This window comes from Eulemur rufifrons, chromosome 8, assembly GCF_041146395.1.
Source record: "Eulemur rufifrons isolate Redbay chromosome 8, OSU_ERuf_1, whole genome shotgun sequence".
Lineage (NCBI taxonomy): Eukaryota > Metazoa > Chordata > Mammalia > Primates > Lemuridae > Eulemur > Eulemur rufifrons.
In genome coordinates, this window is record NC_090990.1 from 50,956,833 (window position 1) to 50,981,308 (window position 24,476).

The 24,476-nt window shown below is 33.4% G+C and overlaps 1 protein-coding gene across 1 annotated transcript in view; it reads right to left on the reverse strand.

Moving 5' to 3' along the window:
* Nucleotides 1-6,026: 6,026 nt before the first annotated feature.
* Nucleotides 6,027-24,476, reverse strand: part of DNAI4 (dynein axonemal intermediate chain 4) — an 81,250-nt gene continuing 62,800 nt past the window's right edge. The window contains 6 exon segments of the mRNA XM_069479183.1: nt 6,027-6,077; nt 14,247-14,403; nt 15,622-15,848; nt 16,907-17,005; nt 23,212-23,333; nt 23,615-23,772. Coding sequence (XP_069335284.1) covers nt 6,027-6,077; nt 14,247-14,403; nt 15,622-15,848; nt 16,907-17,005; nt 23,212-23,333; nt 23,615-23,772 — 814 coding nt within the window.

A 24,476-nucleotide genomic window follows, 5' to 3' on the forward strand; every position in this document is an offset into this window, starting at 1 on the left:
CCTGTTCAGGTCCAGCTGTTTTAGATTCCCTCAAACTCTAAATGGTTCAGGTATACCAAACACCTTACAGATTTTGAAATTCCATATTCTGTCTCTCTTCAGGCCTTTACACATGCCATTTCCTCCACTATTTAAATCTGATTAGTTTCTACTCTACACGTATCTATAGAATGGATATTGAAATAACAATTATCTAGATAACTTTTTGCATAATTTTTGTGGATTAAACTTTCTTACCATTCATTATAGTGATTTTTTTTCTTCAAGACAGGATCTCAGTCTGTCACCCAGGCTGGAGTGCAATGGTGTGATCATAGGTCACTACAGCCTCAAACTCCTGAGCTTAAGCAATCCTCCTGTGTCAGCCTTTGAAGTAACTTGGACTATAGGCATGTGCCACTACACCCAGCTAATTTTTTATATTTTTGTAGAGACAGGGTCTTGGTATGTTGCCCAGGCTGGTCTGAAACTCCTGGCCTCCAGGGATCCTCTCACCTTGGCCTCCCAAAGTGCTGGGATTACAGGTGAGCCACCATGCCTGACCTATAGCAATTTTTAAGCCCTATCAGTAAGAATTCAAATGAGCAACTGACACACAACTCAATAGCAAAAAAACAAATAACTTGATTTAAAAAATGGGCAAAGAACCGGAATAGACATTTTTCCAAAGAAGACATACAGTGGCTAACAGGTATATGAAAAGGTATTCAATATCACTAACCATCAGGGAAATGCAAATAAGAACCACAATGAGATATCACCTCACACCTTTAGGAAGGCTATTATCAAAAAGACAAGAGATAACTAGTATTGGCAAGGATGTGAAAAAAGGGAACCCCTGTACACTGTTGGTGGGAATGTAAATTGGTACAGCTATCCTGAAGAACAGTGTAGGAGTTCCTCAAAAAATTAAAAATAGAACTACCATGCAATTCAGCAATTCCACTCCTGGATATATTTTCAAAAGAAATGAAATCAGTATATCAAAGAGATATCTGCACTCCTATGTTCAATACAGCATTACTCACAATAGTCAAGATATGGAATAAATCTAAGTGTCCGATGGATGAATGGATAAAGAAAATGTGATATGCACACACAAACATACACACACACGCAATGGTAACTGTGATGATGGATGTGTTAATTTGATTGTGGTAATCATTTCACAATGTATATATCTATATATCAAGCCATCATGTTATACATCTTGAATGTATATAATTTTATTTGTCAATTATAGCTCACTAAAGCTGGAGAAAAAATGCAAAACAAATACTCAAAATAAAATTAAATGAGTAAATGAAATGTTTTAAAAATATATCTTAGAAAACAGTAATTGATACTTAAAGTGGCTATGTTCTTCTTATGTTTTTGTTGTCCCCTGGGTTTTTAGAAATAAAGTTTCAGCAAATAAACAAAATGTGTGTAATAATTTGGAAAATTCAATAAAATTATTATCAGTAAATTCTGATGTAGGACCTATAAAACGTCCTGGGATCCTTTGTTCCAGGTATGGCGCCTGGACATGGCGCCATGTCTTTTAATAGTTGACTTATTCAAAGAAAATACAGATGTGGTGAAAGTACATTTTTCATGAGTTGCTCTGGATGCTACATAAATGTCTCATCCATTTAAAAAAAAGCAGTGCTCATTTTTATAAGATTTATAACAATGTTTTATATGTTCCAACTTAATGGACATGTTGTGCTTTCTATTTAACCCAGGAATTAGTTTCATGTAAACTGTAAGCCTTTTAGTTTTATCACCAAATGGTATGTTTAACCTAAGAAAATGAAGGTTAATAGCCTAGTAAATGTTCTATGGATTTGAGGATGAATTTGAACATTGTACAAAATCCTGAACAAACAAGACACAAAGCTTAAATATTGTATAAAGTAACAAATGAAGTCACTAGCACAGTCAGCAGAAGGAGTGGGCCTGGAAAGGACCCAATCAACCAGAAAGGGCAACGAGGTTCTCAGACCAGGACACAGGGATATGGCTCTGGGATAGTCAAAACGAGAGCAGCCATTTTTTTTTCATTTTTCCTTTATTATGGTAAACTGTAACCATAGAGAGCTGCCATTTTTGATTGACTACTGTGTACGAGGCATTAGGCGAGATCCTTTACATTGAATATAAATTTTTCCGCAAATAGCTGGTAGAAACCTAGTCTCACAAAGTAGCAGCAATACTCACCAAAAGAAAGGGATTGTAGATTAGTTTTGAGTCTTGAGATTTGTCTTGATGGGAAAAGTTGACTTTATATTCTTATAGAACAAAGAAAGCTATGACTATGTTTATCAACTTTCCAAAATGATTTTATGTGCTATTAATATATGTTTTCCATAGTTAAAATATTTTACCCCTTGTGATATTAAGATATTCTTATCTTAAAGGACATTACATATAAATATTAATATTAGATCATCTTATGATAGGAGACAAGTATAAAGTCATCATTTCCCCATTAATTTGATTATTCATATATTCAACAAGTTTTGTTGTACTACTGCTCTCTGGAGGCATTGTTCTAGTTGCAGGAAATGATGCGGTGAGCAAAACATATCGCCCCTACCCTCACGGAGCTTACAGTCTGGGAGAGAGGCAGACACGAAGCAAATGATCACACAAATAAATATCTAGCACTGCAGGTATGAATCTCAGTTTAGAAACTCAGTTATCCAAGAAATACATTTCCTATGACTCAGTTTAATTACTGACTCCACATTTCCATTCCACCCAGCTGGCAGAAATAAACAACATACAAAACAAGCTAATGTTCAGCTCGGGCTTGGTTTCCTTCCCCTTCTCTGATGTTACTACAGCATCTTACTCTGTGCCAAGGCCCTTCTATCATCAAAGAGTTGGTGTTTGCTTCGTTGCCTGGATTCTTCAGTTCCAGTGGTTCTTTGTTACTTCCTGCACAGCACTCGTTGGTTAAGGATGGTTTTCAAAATTGACTGTGGTCCCTCCTAGTCTTACTTCCCAGACAATGCATTTTAGAAGCAGGACGTGGGTCCCCTCTGCTCTGTGGATCCCAGGCCTCCCTCTTTTCATTTCCCCACCTCCTCCAACCCTGAGGAAACTTCACACTTCTCTTTATGTTTAAGATACTTGGTCTATGTCCCAAATGCCTTTCCTAAATCCTTTGCTTTTATAAAACAAAAATAAATGTCTTTGATTTATTGTCACTTTATGTCTCCTTAAACTAGTAAGCACAGAGCTGCCAATTTGAGAGGGGGAAGGTAATGAAAAAAAAATAAGGATTAAAAAATATATCTCTAAATATTATCCCTCAACAATAATTTCTGAAATAGTACTATGAGGGAAATCCCTGGTGGCTTGAGAACGCTTAACAAAAAAAACCAAATCTAGTGTGGCTAGGTGGTAAGACTTACAGGAGGGAGTTCAGAAAGGGCTCTTCTGAGAAGGTGAGATATGAACTCAAATCTGAAAGGTGAGTAAAGAGTTAACATGTTGACGAACAGTGAGGAGTGAGAGGAGGGTGTTCCCAACAGAAGGAATACAGGATAAGTTTACAAGCATTCTCATTTATGGATAAAACCTTAATTATGGAAAAATATGCACACTCATGTTTTGGTGTATGAGACCTCAGCAAACTATAGGGCACTAACCATTTACTACACAATACTGGGAAATATATAAGAACTATTTAAAGCTTTGGGCTTGAGTTCAAGCCTGACCAATTACCAGCTGTATGATTTTTGGCATGTTATATCACCTTTTCAAGCCTTAATTATCTGGAAAATAGAGGTTATGATAATATTACAACTACTGAGCCCATAGACTTGCTATGAGGATACACTGGGATAATGGACATGAAAATGTTTTGCAAACTGTAAAGAACTTTAATGGGCATTATTACTAGTATGTTGATAACTAAATATATTGACAGTAAAATTCAATATTTTCTTTTAGAGAGACTCCAGTTGAGACAAAATGGCAAATACTAAGTGTTCTACTTTTTCACTTATAATTATATGTAACAACATAGAGGTGAACCAAATTAACACACTAAACATGATACACAATTATATAGTAGTTAATACAATCTTCCTTTCCTACCTCAGCTGGAAGAGCAGCTAACAATTTACTTTCAGGCAACAATTATGTAAGTTCTATATGAGAGATATCTGGTAGAAAATTACCAAATGAAGTAATGCATGCCTAGCACAAAATAGGAGCCTAAAGTTGGCAGAATCACCATTCCCTCCTTAGGCCCCTAGCCTGCACACAGGGGTGTGCATGTGTGTGTTTAAGGATAACATGAGATGGCTAATGGCTGAACAGAATTCTTAAAAAATTGTGGTAAATAAAGTTTACTAGTAAGAATTGAAAGCCATTCTATAAATCAAGCAAAATAATTCCTTCTGAAGTTCCCAGATAAAAGATCTAGAGTAAAAATTTGATGTTAAAGTATGGGAGAATCACTTAAGACTGCAAGAGCATGGATGAGAAGAGTAGGATGGAATAGATTTAGTGCTTTAGCATCAGTTGCTCAAGATCCAAGAATAACTTTGTCTCTCATGTAGGTCTGATGAACAGTGAGAGGAAAATATGTGAAAAATTTTTAAAGATCAAAAATACATAATAGGGCATGGTGGCTCATGCCTGTAAATACAGCACTTTGGGAGGCCAAAGTGGGAGGCCAGGAGTTCAAGACCAACTGAGCAATATAGCAAGACCATGTCTCTACAAATAATAATAATAATAACAATAAAAATAATAAAAGGAACACTTATTTTCAATTAAATCAAGTTTTTATTTTCTTAAACAAAGTGTTATGGAAAGTCCAATCTTTCAGAAAGACAAAGATAATCACAATGACTTATACCAGTAGAAAATTTATAATCTTTATAACCTGACCTAAGCTCAAAATCCACCTATGAATTGCCTTGCTTTTCTTTAAAGGGTGGTTCCAAAGAAATGGAGATTATAAAGCAATAGATATTTGTAAAAGGTAGTTTCCATTATTGCACTGATTCCATTCTTGGTTTTTAATATATATGTATTTTCCCAGAGAGTTTAGTGCATTTCATATGCCCTATCCTCTCCTCTCCACTCAGAATGCTTTAAAGAACAGGCCATAATATCCTACAGCCTCAGTGAACAAACCCAGGACTTGTTAAGACAAAGTGCATAAAGTAGCCTATTAGCAATCTATATTTGAAGGAGTTGCTGTCCCCTATCCCTACCTCCATTTCCACAACTTTACTCTAGAACCCTTCATAAAATAACATCCTGATGTGGCCTACAAATCAGAGACTTTCTGTTTTCTCTCTGGGTCCATTTAAGTCTGGGCTTAAAATCTAGAGCAGACTCTGGGCATGCAGATGTGTCCCAGGTTAATTTTTCTCACTAAACTGGGAATGCGTTGCCCGCTGGCCAAACAATGCAATTCTGGTATTTGCTGTCACGTCTTTTGCTTGTCAAATAGTCTAAGAAAGTGCTATAGCTTCAGCTCTCAGATCTAGGAGGATACAATTCTGATTCAAAGTTGAGTATGAGAATCCACTGTTCTCATCATACTAACAACTGCATAATTATAAACCCTGGAAAACAGCTTGGAAAGCAGAAGTTTTAAAAGTCAATGGAATTTTCTTATGAAGATTTCAGTTTAAGTAATTCTAATAATATCTAAGCTTTGCTTCTAAAGGAATAATAATTTTCTAACCTATTTGGACATTTTATAAGTACATACATGTACTTATATGTATTTGGAATATGACCAATGAGTAGGAATATCTTTAGAAAAATTAAGAAAATTCTAACAAAACTCACTCTTATTTAGAATAACTCTTTGTTTAGATCACAAATTAATCAAATATCTCTAAAATAAAAGTTCATTAAATTTATATTAAATTTAACTGGAAGTTATACAACAAATATTATATTCTAAAATCAAAATCTGGTATACAGAGTACAATATAAACTATTGGATATTAAACACTGTTCCTTTTTCTTTAAACAACAACAAAAATGACATTAGAAATGATGAATTATCCTGGTTGGTTTGACTTGGGTCCAAGCAAAGTATCTATTACATCTCCCTGAAAAGAAAAAAAGTCACAAAATTATAATGCAATAAAATAAAAATTAAAAGGTAAAGGAGTCTTTAAAACATCATTTAAAATTTATAAGTTAGTGATACACATATAAAGGGCATCCAATAAGACTGTAAAAAGGAAACAAACAAAAGTTAGTTTAAATAGTAACAGTTACTTCCTAGTATAAACCTACTCTTTCCTATGAAAGACTCTTTTAATGAAGTTTGATAAATAATTTTATACGGATTCAGTAAGAGGACAATTTTGCCAGCTCCTATTTAACCTTAATGCTTACACCTGAGCTTTCTCATTTGTAAATACCTATTAAACTTAATTATATCTTAAGCTCTTTCCTGATCTGTTAATGCTTGATTTAAAGAATAGAACTTCTCAATTTCCAAGTGGGTTTTGTTATTTTTATTTAATGATACTGATATTTGTATTAAAAGGGGTAAAATGATCATAGTATAAGGGATGAAAATCATAGATGAGAGGTGAGTTTTCAAAAAAGAGAGGATATAGTGAAAAGATGGGAACTGAGAGCGAAAGAGTTTTTCTCTCTCACACAGTTAACGTAATCTTGAGAAAATCACTGAACTCTGGGGGTCTTACTTTCTTCAAGTGTATAATGAAAATATTAACATCTACTTCTAACGGTTGTTATGAGAGTTGAATGAGCTAATTTACCTGAAAGTGTTTTATAAGCCTTAAAGAGTTATAAACACTTTAGATAATATAACATAAGTCAGTTCCTGTCTTTTTGCCTATGTGATAACTATCTTTGGTACTTCCCCATTGTTCAAGCCCTGAAACACCAAATCAGTTGCCAAATCCTGTCAGTCCTAACCTTAATGTGTTTCTCAAATCCATCTCTTTCTATTTCAGTCTCTCATTTGGACAAATATAATAGATCACTATTATAATGTGTTCAATGTTATCCTTAGTGTCTATAATAGATCCTGTCACATAATTCAGTATGTATTTGTTGAATGAATGAAAGAATAAATGGTCTATTTTTTTCACCTTCAGTGTCTGTCAGCATTTCTTATATATATTACAGATTTATGTTTCCAAAACCCTGTTTTGAACATTTCAGTTATCTTTTTATTTTTCCTTTAATTTTCAAAAAAGATAAACATCAAAAGCACAGAAAAAAATATGGCAAACATTTGTATACTGAATCATAATGGTAAAAATATACTAGTATCTAAAAGTGATTCTCTACAGGCTGCTTCCAGAAAAGGAGCTGCTTTTCTTGCAATTTTTCATTGAAATTGACTTTTGCCAAGTGCTAAACCATAATTCTGTTCAATGCGAGACTTAGACCCTCACCAACCAACCCTTATTATGCCAGAAGTGGAGCTGGTGTTTCCCTAGTCACGAATGCTAATGTGGTGGTAAATCCAGTCAACAGTTATCTACGTCAAAAGTTAGAATTGCAAGTCTTGGATCCCAGTCTTCTGTTTACATCCAGGCTGGTGTTATTCGTAATCATGAACCCCGAGCTGGTAGGATAGGGCTGGAGCCAACCTTCTGCCATATTCTATCACAATAGTATTCTGGTCCTTCATCTCTTCAGGGAGGGGCCAGAGTTTCAGAAATCATGTCCCTTAAAACCAGGCCAAGAATCAAAGTCCTTCTGCTATGCAACGTCACATAGAGGGTGACTTTGTGGCAATGACTTTGAGGGAGAGATGTGGTCTTAAAAGTGCTATTGATTTTCATGGGTTTTTTCTCAACGAATACTGCTCTAACATGACTGTACTTTGGCTTTGTTTGTAAAACACATACCACCCAAAACAACAAATGTCATCTTTGCTTTGTATATTTTTCAATAAAAGAAATAAAACTAACTGATAAAAGTTCCCTTTTTATACCTCCCTAATCCTGTTCTTCCCTTATTCTTCACTTCCTAGAGGCAGCTTTTATCATAAATTTGTTGTACATCTTCCGTATAGAATGAAATCATAAGCCTTCCAAAACTTTGATTCACTCTTGGTTAACATTTTAAAAATTATGGGTCATAATGTTACTTGATATCTTGATAGGAAATAATGTTTTTGACATTCTTGTGAGACTTCAAATTACTATTATGACTATAATTCTCAAGGTGTATCAATTCATTTAGCATGTGTTTGCATGTAAGTTACAACAAACCTGATTAATAGGGGTTTTTTTGTTTAATCTCCCAAAAATATAACCTCAAACCTTTCAAATATAGTGACCAAAATCATGAAAAACATATTTGTATCAGGAAATTGTCTTCATTTACTAATGTATGGAATAGATTTGTTAAAAGAAAATTTTGCTCACCAGGCTTGGAATCACTAACACATACACACACATGCTAGTCTGCCAAAAATGTTCAGACTCTTTAAGCTCAGCTTTCTACTTGTAGAGCATACTGCTTAAATTATTAATAAAAGATGGTTCTAACCAGTTCAAATCCAAACACAAAAATGAAGCATTTTTCTTCCATATTCCAGCCTATATTTTACACTTTTACTAAATATATGTCCACTAAGAATAACACAAAGATTGACAAATGCCTGAGGTGATGGATCTCTTAATTACCCTGATTTGATTAATCCACATTGTATACCTCTATGAAAACATCACATGTACCCTATGAAGATTTACAACTATTATGTACCCATAATAATTAAAAATAAAGAATACTGTTTTTATTTTTGTGGTTAAATAACATTTACATAAATTATAGCATATTGTACTTACCTTCCTGAAATTTGGTTTTCTCATTTAACACCATGTTTTTTAGACTTATTCAAAATTTGTTACATTAACACTTTAAGATATATGCCATTTAAATATCTGCATGTAGTTACACGTGTGAAAATGCCACATTTGCTTGATCCAGTCCTCTACTGATGATCATTTAAGTTGTTTCCAATTTAGCAATATATTATAGAACCAAGGCTGCTATAAACACTATTTTCTCATTAGCATGTTTTTTTCACATAATTACCAGTGAGTTAAACAAAGTCCTAAAAGATATATAGACTCTAATCAGATGTCATTTAAATATCTATAAGGGTTGCAGTTGCATGGAATAGGAAAACTACAATACTTTAGAATTTAATGACATGGTAAATAAATGAAGTCAAACAAGTGACACAGCAATATGGGCAGGGTTGCAGACTTCCGTGAGAAGCTGGAGGACTTAGGTAATATGTAACTAGGCTTTAGGAGACATGGGCTACCAGATAATTCCATTTGGAGTATATTGACAAATCAACTGTAAAACAGGGCTCAGCGAGGTAGCTAATGTAGTTAAGAAAATCCCCTTAAATGTGCAAAGTTTCAGATCTCATTCCTTGGCTAAAATCTTAAGTCAATATGCATCTCAGTCAGTTGAGGAAATAATCTCCAAAAATACTTATAATATTATTCTTTTTTGCCCTTAGAAGAATAAGCATTGTGAAGAGAAATGATATAGCAAATCAAACAGATAATTTTAATATTTTCTGCATCAAGGAATTTATACATATTTGATATCTTAAATATTCATTATATATAAGAGAATTTGCCACATTAGATTATCTAACTGATAAACATTTGATTCTTATATAAATGTGCAATTGGGTAATTGATGTACACTTGTGATCACAGATTGAAATCTTACTAATTTGTAAACAGCATTGGAACATTTAAGAAAATTTGATTCATCATATTTAAAATGTTTAATTTATGAAATTAATATGAATTCCTTAAATATCTGAGATTTGTCTGTCTATAAGACAATGGAAGTACTTAAAAATATAATATATTAAATTTATAAATGGGATTTAAAATATTTTTTAAAATTTAATTTACAAAAGCTCACTTAAAAGTATATATTATAATAAAATCTGCTGGACTTATAAACAGAAAAATATATAATTAAATGTCAGAACTTAAGGTGAACTATTTTTTTTTCAATTTATAATATATCATTTGAATATAAATTTTTTAAGCCAAAGTAAACTGCATAATCTTCTCTATATATAAAGACTACCTTAGGGAACATTAGAAATAAGAAAGAAAAACACGTTGATACCTTATACATGTCTCCTGGTATACATGTGTATGATGTAATTTTCTATGGTATTACTGGCTTGTATGGCATTTGAATTTTCTGTTTTATTGAAATGTTCTCAGAGGCTATTATAATTTATATTCTCATGAGAACAGGGAAATTTTAGGTAGTTCCTAATTCCCTACAATTTTGCTAGCATTTGATATTGGCTGATATTTTAATTTTTATAAATCCAATCAGTGTGAACTAGTATCTTACATAATTTTATTAGCATATTTCCTCATTGCTAGTGACAATGAATGTTGCTTCATAAGTTTATTTGATATTCAAGTTTCTTCTTCTGTGAATTACTATTTTATATATTTGCCCATTTAAAAAAATTGAGTTGAGCCGGGCACGGTGGCTCACGCCTGTAATCCTAGCACTCTGGGAGGCTGAGGTGGGAGGATCGCTCGAGGTCAGGAGTTCTAGACCAGCCTGAGCAAGAGCGAATGAGACCCCATCTCTACTAAAAACTAGAAAGAAATTAACTGAAAACTAAAAATATATAGAAAAAGTTAGCCGGGCATGGTGGCGCATGCCTGTAGTCCCAGCTACTTGGAAGGCTGAGGAAGGAGAATTGCTTGAGCCCAGGAGTTTGAGGTTGCTGTGAGCTAGGTTGACACCATGACACTCTAGCCCGGGCAACAGAGTGAGACTCTGTCTCAAAAAAAATAAATAAATAAAAATAAAAATAAAAAAATTGAGTTGTTTGACTTTTTCTTATTGTTTTATTAGAGTTTTTGTATGTACTAGACACTAAATGTCTGTTATATATGTTGTAAATCTCTTCTTTCAGTCTGTTACTTTTAACTTGACATATGAAATCCTGAATAGAAAACTTTAATTTTGATGTAATAATCATATAAAGAATAGTTGAGTTTTATTGAGAGCTTACTATGTGCCAGGAACAGTTTTAACTATGTTGTACCTACTAACTCATTTAATCCTCTAACAACCTTTGATTCTGGTACCATTATTATATCCATTTTACAAATAAGGAAACACAAAAATTAAGGGTTTTTTTTTTTTTTTTTGGTCTTACTTAAAAAAATCTATCCTTGCCCTTGGAGCATGAAGATATGCTCCTATATTTTCTCCTACTTTATTTTTGTTTTTCACAAAGGTCTTTAACTCATTTGGAGTTTACCGTTGTACAAAGTATGAGACAGGGATCTAATTTTATTTTTTTCCTGTCACTTTTAGAATTGTAAACCTTAAATGGCTTTCCATTTTCCATAGAATAAAGATCAAACTCTTTATCATGGCAGTCATACTTTTTCTGATCCCAAATGAACCACCTGGCTCACCATTTCCTTAAAATGCCATGGACCTTTCTAATTCCATATCTTTGCTCAAGCCTTTCCCTCAGTCTAAAGTAACAGTTCCACCCTTGGTCTGTAAGGAAAAATCCTAAACTGACAAACATAGCTGAAATTTAATCTCCTTTGTGAAAGTCTTCCCCAAAGCATTCTTTTTTTTCCTTTTCTTCTTCCCATTTGCCTTTCAAAAATCAATTATTTTCCTGCTTTGTGCTTCTATACGAGTTTATTCTTCTGTTCTTTATGACTTGATCATAGTTTCTTGAATATCCATTGTCTCTTTCTTAAAAACCATATGTCTTTATGTGTGTGTTTGTTCATTCAGACATTTATTCAACATTCACTGAATGCCTATTATGTGCTAGCACTGTGCTAGATACTTGAATACACAAATTTCCAAGTAGCTCAAACTAGTAGAAAAACATGTATATAAAATATTGTAATTTATTTTGATAAATTATTATAATACTTGATAGGTTCTACAGATATATATGCAATGAAAAGAATCAACATACTAATACTCACAGATTTCTCTTCCACTAGTACCTCCAATACACACTAACGAAAATTTTGGAACAACTCTAAACAACTCAACTCCTCCTCCCCACTACCCCAAGTTCAGTTTGTGGACAAGTTCTTAGAGCTCTTGTGGAATAGAACTGAAAGAATCATAGAGATAAAAAAGGATGGATTAGGCTTTGAGGCTACATTTGGGATTTGAGAGATATGGACAGAAGAAGAAAAAGGATTATTATGAACTCTGTATTTGGATCTACTTAGGTGAATTTTAAGAGATTTGAATAAAGAATAAAATTCTCTTTAAATTTCTTTTGGCTGATGAGTTGTGTATCTCAGACAAGTTTCAATGTGGAGATAAACATCCTATCACCTACTAAAATATCTTAATGAATGTGTGAGAAATTGAAAATATTAAAATGTCTTATATCATGAAAAGTAAGCCATTAGGGCTGCATTCCTCAGAGTGGACTAAAATTATTACATAAGGAGACCAGTGAATTTTGGGGAAAAAATTATGTCATGTAGATAAATTGAAAAACAGAGAAGTAAAAAAAGAAAAGCTAAAATTCATCATAATCCCATCCTAAGAAATAATATTTACAATATGTTGATTTCTTCTTCTAGTTTTCAATGCATATTTATTCAAAGAGCATTTATTGAATAACTACTATAAGCCAGATACTACACTAGGCCAGAAGGATATGGCTCAGAACAAGAGACAAAAATCACTGTTTTCATGGAATTTACATTCTAGTGGGACACGTGTAATAACAAAATACACAAATAATTATATTAGAATACATAAATTTATCCATAAACAAATATAAAATATATAAATAAATTTATATATATTTTAAGGTGATAGTGTTATTAAGAAAAATGAGTCATTGGAGAGTATTGAATAGGGAGCATGAGAGAGAGAGCAGAGGTTGCAATTTTTAAATAAGATCGTCAAGAAAGACTTCACTGGGAAAATGACATCTGAGTGGGTAAAAGAACAAACCTTGTGGATTTTAGGCCAAGGGAATGGCAAGTGCAAAGTCCTACGCATTTTATTTATTCACTTATTTAACATTTGTAATCCATATGGTTGGGGTAGAACTCTATCTCCTACATGTGACCCTGATCTCATCAACCATCTGATTCACCTGGCCACATTTCCCTTTCATTGGATATTTATGTTGTTCCCTTTTCCTTTTTCCTTTTTTTTTTTAATCCTATCACATAATACTATGATTAATTTCTTGATTGCATTTATGAGTATTTCTGAAGGACAGAGTCCCAGAAGTGTAATTACTAGTTAAAGGGAATCAACATTCCCTGAACATTTCTAATGGTCTTGATTCAGGTTGTCAAATAGATTTCCAAGAGGCTATACCAATTTCTATTCCAATAATCAGTACAAGAGGACTTATCAAATGTTTGCCAGTATTGAGGAGTCCCATAAAAATATTTTTAATAAACCTTATTAATTTGATATGTGAGAATGCTATCACATTTTAATTTAACAGTATTTTTACTTATTTAGTTATTAGAAAGGTTGGATTTTAAAATATATTTACTAGTCATTTTTTGTGAATGAACTCTTCCTGACCATTGCTCACTCTTCTATTGGAGTCTGGTGGGTTTTTTAATTGATTTGTGCATATTTTTAACATGTTGATAATATTTGCGGTAATATTTACCAGATTATTGTTTGCAGTAACAATTTAAATGTAAGAAAAAGAAAAAAAACACTTGAAAAGCTATTTTAAAAATGATGGGAATCTAACGATACTGAGTTGCTTGTCAAAGTTTGACAACAAGACTTTGATATTTGAAGACCAGAGTAAGAGAATAGGATAATGCCAACAGAAAATGTCTGTTTTCAGGAACATTGGACAGTATTGAAAAATATGATTACTTCATGTAAAAATCTTTCATATATGAAATAAACTTCTTCAGCTTTATTTAAGAATTATTAAGTCCTGACTACACACTGGGCACAATTTTAAGTTCTTCCACATAATATTTATAATTATTATGCTCAGTAGCATTATTATTCTCATGATTTACAGATAAAGAAAGTGAGGTTGAAAGAAAATAAGCCTAGTAGGTACTACGCCTAGTAGGTAGTCACTCTTGCAACTTATGTTCTTTCCCAGTACCTTACCCTTAAGATACTTAAGAAATGTAAATCCCTTGCATGCTACAAAAGTACAACATTTTATGAATAGACTCATAAAATGACACAAATTTTTTACTTTTGAGTCTTACCCGGACAGAATCCAAAGCAGTAGGCATATTTCTCAGTTCATACACAGCAACTTGTCCATCACTGTCTCCCACCAGAAGGCAATCTGTTTGTTTGGCAAAGAGAATGGTTGTGAACTTGATTCCAGGATTAGCAACATTCACAATCAGAGGGTCCAAACTGTAATGAAATATTTTATTTGTAAATTCAGTTGTTACATTAATATAGTCTTTTAAATACACAGACTAAGAAAAGTTTGAGATTTCTTTTTTATTTCATATAACAAAACCCAGAAACCTCAAGTGCTTCTAAGCTCAAAATAACTGCTTCTCACTCCTTACTCAGTCAAAACCTTCATTTCTTCAATGAACTGAATTCAACCAGGTAAATTAAAGTAATTCACAATTAAGATGTGAGCTTATAAATTTAAAATTTTGTGATGATTAATTTTATGTGTCAACTTGGCTAGTCTATGGTACCTAGTTGTTTAGTCAAACACTAGTCTACATATTGCTGTGAAGGTATTTTTTTTTTAGATGTAATTAACATTTAAATCAGTAGACTTTGAATAAAGTTGATTACCCTCTATAATATGGCTAGGCCTCACCCAATTAGGTGAAGGCCTTAAGAGAAAAGACTGTGTTCCCCCTAAGTGGAATAAAAGCAGAATGACTTTGGACTCAAGACTGCAACATGACTCTTGCAGGAAGTCTGCAACTCTGTCCTGAAGATTTCAGACTTGCTAGGAACCGCAATCATGTGAGCCAATTCATTAAAATAAAACTCTCTAAATATAGATATTGATAATAGATACAGATATAGATATATAAACAGATACATACTATTGGTTCTGTTTCTTATTTTCTTATTTCAGCATTGTATAAATGTTCATATTAAGAACCATAGATGGATCTAGGTGATCCTCTAATAACTTTGGTATTACACCTTCAATCAAAAATTTTAATTAAGTTCATATCCCTTTGAATATGTTTTGAAATGAGGTAAGAGAATAATATTGCAAAAATAATTACTTTGTCCCCTTTATCTGTTGTAGAGAATCTTTAGTTAAGAACATAGTCATGCCTCTCTTTATTCCTCTATAAACCAGGCAATAAGAATTCAAGATAGCTATATAATATCCTATATCATCCTGTAAAAGTCTGAGGAGATGAGTTAGATAAACTATTTTCATTCAGACATTTTAAAACCACATATGGTATAAGTAATTAACATTAATATAGTATCCTGGCATATATCTTTATTCATAGAAGACTCTCATACACTATTATTTCTTTTCAAGTAACTATAGTACTCTCTAACTGATGTCAAAACTATTAGTATCATTTAGTTTGAACTGTTTCTACTAGAAATGTCCCCAAGAAAAATATTAACATTTACGTGCTGATGTGAAGATCCCAAATCTCCACTCTGCTCTCATTTGCAGCTGCAAAGATATAGGGTGATTTTGGAGACCAGGCAACATCGTAAACTACATAAGTAGTTGGATAAAAACTCAAAAATGGCTGGAGATTATCCTGTTGCCATATAATAACACCCCAATCTGCAGAACAGCTTAAAAATACATCATGACGAAATGGATTCCAAGTTACTTTGTACACTGGACCCTAGAAATAAAAAAATAAATTAAAATACGTGGGTAGATAATATTTAACATCTTATATTTTAAATTCAACCAGCAAATTAAAAGTGCTAAGATTTCTAGATTACCATTTTATTTTATTTACTATTTTATTTTATTTTATTTTAGACAGGGTCTTGCTCTGTTGCCTAGGCTAGAGTGCAGTGGCACCATCATAGCTCACTGCAACCTCAACCTCTTGGGCTCAAGTAATCCTCCAGGCTCAGCCTCCTGAGTAGTTAGGACTACAGGTGGGTGCCAACATGCCCATCTAATTTTTTAATTTTTTTGTAGAGATAGGGTCTTGCTATGTTGCCCAGGCTAGTATTGAACTCTTAGCCTCAAGCAATCTTCCCATCTGGGCCTCCCAAAGTCTAGGATTACAGGTGTGAGCCACCACACCCAGCCATACCGTCCATTATTGTGTGGGCATTACTGTAGCTGAGAGTAAGATGATAAATTGAATCTTCCCTAAATTATTCCATATAGAAATATAAAAATATAGTTACTACAATATTCACTAAGTATTAATACATATTGTACATACTTACTTAAAAAAGATAAAACATTAAGAAAAGGACTGAGGGAGAAAATGAAGAAAACATGAATGGTATAATCATAAAAATATATAGACCACATAGTCCCATTACTTGGGAGGCTGAGGTGAGAGGATCCCTTGAGCCCAGGAGATCAAGGCCAGCATGGGCAACATAGCAAGACGTGTGTCTCTTAAAAAAAAAAAAATAGAGAATAGGCATGAGCCTATTTTACTTTGGGATCAGCATGTTATAAGCAAAGTCTTTCAGAAACAAAAACTGTGACTTCCAAACTTGCAAAAAGAAGTCAAGGATATCTACAAGCCAAATAAATTGCCCCACACTGGTTTCCACAGAAAAAAAGCACTTAATTCAAGTCGGTATTGTTAACTCTGAAGTTGTAAATTTATTACATGTTGAATATACCATATATAATGATATTAATGATACAATTTTTTTCAGAAATACTACAAGATAAATTTTCTACACCTATTATAATTAAGCTAACCTTATGCCCTCTGTAGGTATCTAGGTATTGTTCATTATATGAACAAGAACATTTGTGAATATGACCTTCTTCAGTGCCAGCCAAATAGATATTTGTGTCCTACAACACAAGAAATCAAAATGCATATTAGTAAGTGTGTTAAATAGAAGGTTAGACAATTTAGAATCTATTAAAATCAATTCAAAAACCCAAACAAGAAATACTATCTTGAATTGAGGTGTCTGATGTCTTTTTTTTCTGTCATGATTTTATAATAATGAAACTACCTGAAGACTACTATGCAAAAGAAAATATATATTCGTCCTTTGCTAGAATAGAGGGTAGCATTTAATATCTAGTCTAGAAGTTATATAGAAAAACTCTGGCTTAAATGAGGAAGAAACTTTCTAACATTAGAGCTTCTTGACAATGGAACTAGCAGTCCAGGAAAATAGTAAGTAACAGTAAATAGTAAGCTCTTTCATTAGAACAAGTAAAAGAGAAGACAAATATGCAGTTTTATTTTATTTTATTTTTTAGACAAGGTCTCACTCTGTGACCCAGATTAGAGTGCAGTGGTACGATGATAGCTCACTGCAACCTCAAACTCCTGGGCTCAAGTGATCCTCCTGCCTCAGCTTCCAGACAAGCACCACTACATCTGGCAGTTTTCAGTTACATGATACAGCACAATTTCCACCAAAATGATATTACCAATTTACATTCACTGTCAGTATATAAAAATTCCCTTTGACTCACATTCTCTTCAACAGTTGGGTTACATCAGAAATCTTAAATGTTGCCATTCTATTAGATGTAAAATTGTATCTCATGACTTTAAGTCCCATTTATATAAATATTAACAAGGTTGAACACTTTATGTTTATTGACCATCTGTGTTTCTTCTTCTGTTTATGTCTCTTGACCATTTTACTAATAATCTGTCTTTTTCATATTCATTTGTGTAAGCTCTTTACATATTCTAGATTCTATTGCTTTGTCTATAACATATGTAGCAAATATCTTCTCCCAGTGTATGGCTTATCTTTTTACTTTCCTTATACTGTCTTTGATAAACAGAAGTTCTCATTTTTTGTTACATTTAGCATCTTTTGTGCTTTGTTTAAGAAATCTTTCCATATCTTGAGGTCATAGAGATATTTTCCTATATTTTCTTCTAAAAGCTTTTTGTGTATAATAGTGTAGAAATCTAATTCCTTTTTGAAAAAATATGGATAATGATTACCCCAACACTATTTATAAGTGGTCATCTTTCTCTAGGGATCTTCAAGGTCACTGTCAAAAGTTGGATTTCCCTGTAAATAAACTCTGAAACTCTGAAATTTCATGTAAGAGGTTTATTGGGAAATACGCTCAGGAACAATCTCTATGAGAGAAACAGGAATGGACAGATATTTAAGTTGAACTGTGAAGCAACTGCACCTGAGGGCTCAGTCCGACCTATAAGAAGCTCTGGAGAGAGGATGGCCCTTCAGAGTCCTGCCTTAAGGCCAGGAGGCCAGACATTTTATACATGTCCACTTTAATAAACCAGTCAAAAAAGATGAAGGATTCAAATCAGATCATATCAATAATCAAACTAAATACAAATGGTCTTAGCATTACAATTAAAAGCCAGAGATTTTAAGGTTGTATAAAAAAGCAAGATCCAACTATATGCTGCCTACAAAAAAACTACTTTAAATATAAAGAAAAAGAATCACAGCAGCAACAAAAATAAATGAATGGGACATGATTAAATTAAAAAGCTTCTGCACAGCCAAAGAAACAGTCCAGAGAATAAACAGACCACCTACAGAATGGGAAAAAATTTTTGCATACTACACATCAGATAAAGGACTGATAACAAGAATCTATTTAGAACTCAGGAAAATCAGCAAGAAAAAATCAAGCAACCCTATCAAAAAGTGGGCAAAGGACATGAATAGAAATTTTTCAAAAGAAGATATAAAAATGGCTAACAAACATATGAAAAAGTGTTCAACATCTCTAATCATCAGGGAAGTGCAAATCAAAACCACAATGAGATATCACTTAACCCCAGTGAGAATGGCCTTTATCAAAAAAACCCAAAACAACACATGTTGGCGTGGGTGTGGAGAGACAGGAACACTAATACACTGCTGGTGGGACTGCAAACTAGTGCAACCTCTGTGGAAAGCATTATGGAGGTATCTTAAACAGATTCAAGTAGACCTGCCATTTGACCCAGCAATCCCATTACTGGGCATTACCCAAAGGAAAAAAGGTCATTCTGTAACAAAGGCACGTGTACCCAAATGTTTATAGCAGCACAATTCACAATAGCAAAGATGTGGAAACAACCCAAATGCCCATCAATACATGATTGGATTAGTAAACTGTGGTATATGTATACCATGGAATACTACTCAGCTATAAGGAATGATGAAGATACAACATCTCTATGGTTCTCCTGGAGAGAGTTGGAACCCATTATATTAAGTGAAGTATCCCAAGAATGGAAAAACAAGCATCACATGTACTCACCAGAAAATTGGTTTCCTTGATCATCACCTAAATACAAATCTGGAAACGACACCAATTGGACATCAGACTGAGGTGGGGGGTGGGGGAGGGGATGGGGGTATGCCTACACAATGAGTGCATTGCGCACCGTTTGGGGAGTGGTAACACTTGAAGGTCCAGACTCGGGAAAGGGGGGGTGGGGAAAAAAATATGAAACTATTGTTTTTAACTTGCACTGTTCACTTAATAATTTATCATGAATATTTCCCATATTATTTCATATCATTGTACAAGAAATAATGTATACATTATGAGGACATACTGTATCTAACAAGATATACTGTTAGACTCTTTGATTCTGTAAAATTAAATAAAAAAAAAAAAGTAAAAAATAAAAAAAAAATAAAAAAAAAAATAAAAAAAAATAAATAAATATAAAGAAAAAGGATGAAAAATAATAAACCATGCTAACACTAGTGAAAAGAAAGCTAGAGTTTCTACATTAATATGAAACTAAGTAGATTTCAGAGTAAAGAATATTACCAGTTATGAATAAGGCTATTTCATAATGATAAGGGAGTTGATTAATCAAAAGGACATAACAATTCCAAACATGTATGTATGTACCTAATAACAAAGCATCAAGATACACAAAGCAAAAAATAGAACTGCACGGAAAAATACACAAATCCCTGATTATATCTGGAGACTTCAATACATCTCTCTCAATAATTTTTGGAAAAAGTAGGCAGAAAATCAGCAAAGATATAGTAAACTAGAACAACACTATGAACTAACTTAACCTGATTGACATTTAAAGAACACTCCACTCAACAATAGCAGAATATACATTTTTCTTAGGTGCACAGGGAATATTTAGTAATATAGACCATATTCCGGGCTTTATAACAAATCTTAATAAATTCAAAAGGATTAAGGTTATAAAAAGTATGTTCTCTGATCATGGTGGGATTAAATTAGAAATCAATAACAGAAAGATATTTGGAAACTAAATAACATACTTCTAAATAACATATCTATCAAACAAGACATCAAAGAAGAAATTGGAAAGTATTTTGAACAGAATGAAATGAAAATATAACATGTCAGAATTTTGGGGATGCTGACAAAGCAGTACTTAGAGGGAATGTTATAGCACAAATACCTATATTAAAAAAGAACAAAGGCTGCAAATCAATGGCCTTAGCTACCATCTTAAGAAACTAGAAAAATAAAAGCAAATTAAAACCAAATAAACAGAAGAAAGGAAATAATAAAGATCAAAATGGAAATCAGTGATATAGAAAACAAAAAAAAATAGTGAAAATCAAATCAAAAGCTATTTCTTTGTGATCTATAAAATTGATAAACTAGCCAGACTAATCAGCAAAAAAGAAGACATTAATACATAGTCTACACTTAATTTAAAAGATAGTAAGGGAATATTATTTTGCCAATAAATTCAACAACTTAAACAAAATAAACAAATTCTTTAAAAGATACAAATTATTAAAGCTCACTCAAGAAGATATAGACAGCCATAATAACCTTACATATGTTAAAAATTTGAATTTGTAGTTAAAAGTTAGAAATCTTCCCACAAAGAAAACTCCAGGCCTGGATAGTTAATTCTATCAAATATGTAACGAAGAAATAATACCAATTTTATGTAAATTCTTTAAAAATATTCCTTGGGGCCAGCATTACCCTGATACCAAAATCAGAAGACAACACAAGAAAACTACAGATCAATATCCTTTACAAAGATGCAAAAATTCTAAACAAAATTTTGGAATGTCAAATTCAAATTCAAAGTATATTAAAAAGGTACTAAATAATTATCAAATGGAGTTTATTCCAGGAATAAACATTCAAAAAAATTAATCAGTATAATTCACCATACTAACAAACTTAAAAAGAAAAACTATATGATCATCTTAATAGATACAGAACAATCATTTGACAAAATCCAACATCCATTCCTGATAAAAACATTCAACCAGCTAAGAATGTAATGCAACTTCCTTAACCTGATTAACTGCATCTACAAAAAACTTTCAGCTGGCATCATTCTTAATAGTGAAAGATTGAATGCTTTTCCCCTAAGATCAGGAACAATATAGGAATGTCTGCTTGTATCATTGTACGGGAGATTCTAACCAGTGCAATCGTGCAAGAAAAAGAAGTAAGAGGCAACAAGATTAGAAAGGAAAAAGTAAAATTGCCTTTATGTACAGAGCACATGATATCTCTAATATAGTTTGGATACTTAGCCTCTCCAAACCTCTTGAAATTTGATCCCCAGTGTTGTATGTGGGGCCTTATGGGAAGTGTTTGGGTCATGGGAGCAGATCTTGCATGAATGAATAGCTTGGTGTTCTCCCACCAGAATGAGTGAGTTCTTGCTTTATTAGTTCATGCTGGAGCTGGTGGTTTAAAAGAGCCTGGCACCACCTCTTCTCTCTTGTGCCTTCTCTTGCCACGTGACACACCTGCTCCCCCTTCATCTTCCACATTGATTGGAAGCTCCTTGAAGCTTTCACCAGAAGTAGATGCTGGTGCCATGCTTCTTGTACAGTCTGCAGAACTGTGACTCAAATAAACCTCTTTTCTTTATAAATTACCCAGCCTCAGGTATTCCTTTATAGCAATGCAAAACAGACTAATACAATCTTGAATTCCTTATGTCAAGGACATTTCTAGGACACCAGACTAGATTTTCTCAACTTGGCACTATTGACAGTTTGGACAAGATTATTCTTTGTTGGGAAGTGTGGAGTAGCAAGATTGTGGTGGCTGTCTGTACACTGTAAGACACTGCCAAACATTCTCTGGTGAGAAAATCCACCCCTCCCCGCCCACATTGAGAACTACATTTCTAGAGTCAAAGTGAAGGTGCATTAATAGGAATTTGAGAATGAAGGCAGTTAGAAGATGGCTAAAGTAATAAAATAATAAAGACCTGAATTACATTAGCAATAGTAGGCTTGGACTAGAAGGAAAGGGATGATAAGATTTAAGTATCATTTGGATAACAGGGTAGAATAGAGAAGGAGCTCATTTTGGTTTGCATACTGAGGTACATGTGGTGTCACTAAAGAGATGATCATATTACATGTAACAGAAAACATGGGCTATGTTTTCTTAAAAATCTGTCATAGTGGCTGAATTTTCTGATTCCAAAGTACTTCTAAATAAAAAGAATTAGAAAAAGCAGAACTTCATTAACTGTGCTCTGATTTAATTCTGGTCTTGATAAACATGAACTTAGGATATCCCAAATCCTGAGAGTCACTCACATTGAAATGTAGAGGACTGTATATAGGGGATTAGGTTTCTCTTAAGTATAATAGAGCAGCAGAATGGCCAAGAGGGGTAAGGAGAGGCAAGTTTAATTTCTCAAGTTTCTCAAGTTAAGCATGAAAGTGTAGAAAGTCCTTCCCTAGTTCCTCAGAAATATGTACCTTTTGTCTATCTGAAAAAGCAGATAAAGGTCATATGAAAGCTAACCAGAATGTTCTATTCCACCTTAGGCTGGCAGCTACAGCTACGTTTATTTTTTCACAGAGTTCTGCAACCATCACCCAAAAAAGAAACTCCATAATCATTAGTAGACATTCCCATTTCTCCTCCCTGCCCATCTATTCTCTTTCTACCATCCCCCAGCCCCCGGCAATCACTTATCTACTTTCTGTCTCTCTGTATTAGGCACAATATTCATTAACATGCTAACATTTTGTCTTATTTTATATCTTAATACACTTCAATTTTTGAAAATTGTTATATGCAATAGTAAACAATGGATTGAAATAATTTACCTTGGGATGAAAAGCAAAACACATTCCAGGAGCCTGTCGAGATATCAAGGCTTCACCTTTCTTTTCCTTTTCCCCTCCTTTTTTGTTGGTGCCAGAAGTAGTTCGTTTTAATCGCATCAAATCTTTAAACAAAAAAATACATAACTTGTTATTTACCACAGAAAAAGCACTACAAATATCATGTGTATCTCTTCTGCAAACAATATTCCATTTCTACCATCTTTGGCATATGATCAGGTTAAAATTACCAAATACTAGAACTAGATGCTTAGAAAAACAATGACCACACCTATTTTTTTTTATATTGGCCAGCTCAAAATCTGTCACCTTTCACACATAGTTCAGTAGGAATTTTTAAATCAGCACATAATAAGAGGAAGACAATTTGATATTCTTTATTTACCATGACAGTCCAGTCCTTTCCGTATAACCCATTTGGAGATTCTTCCGTCTGCTGATATAGAAACTAGTATTTCTCTTTTGTCATCACCTGTTGTTCCTCGATCTTGTTCTATCCACTGTAGTTGCCATACAGGTCCCAAATGTTTTTGAGGTGATTCACTGAAACCGGGCAAAATACTAAATACAGAATCATCATCATAAGTTTTTAAAGGCCTTAGAGTATAAGTGATAGGACAGATCCCTAGACAATCGTGACCTACTTAAATAATAATGCTTTTATTGTTCAAAACTGGGTTTTTATTTTAAATATTTTGAAATATAGGAATCACTTTACCACCTAACATTCACTGCTGTTTTTCTCATTTCCTATAAAAGCGAAATTTTACTGGCCTTTAATTATATAAGCTGGCCCAGTGCCGTGGTTCACGCCTGTAATCCTAGCACTCTGGGAGGCCGAGGCGGGAGGATTGCTCGGGGTCAGGAGATCAAGACCAGCCTGAGCAAGAGCGAGACTCTGTCTCTACTAAAAATATAGAAAGAAATTAACCGGACAACTAAAAATATATAGAGAAAAAATTAGCCGGGCATGGTGGCGCATGCCTGTAGTCCCAGCTACTCGGGAGGCTGAGGCAGTAGGATTGCTTGAGCCCAGGAATTTGAGGTTGCTGTGAGCTAGGCTGACGCCACGGCACTATAGCCCAAACAACAGAGTGAGATTCTGTCTCAAAAAAAAAAAAAAAAAGCTATCATAACAGGAACACAAAAGCGAATATTTTCTTTCTTTTCAGAATCTACTTTTCTTATTCTATTCATTCTCTCATAGTTTAGTTGTGTAAATTCTGACTTTTACTTTATTTTATATA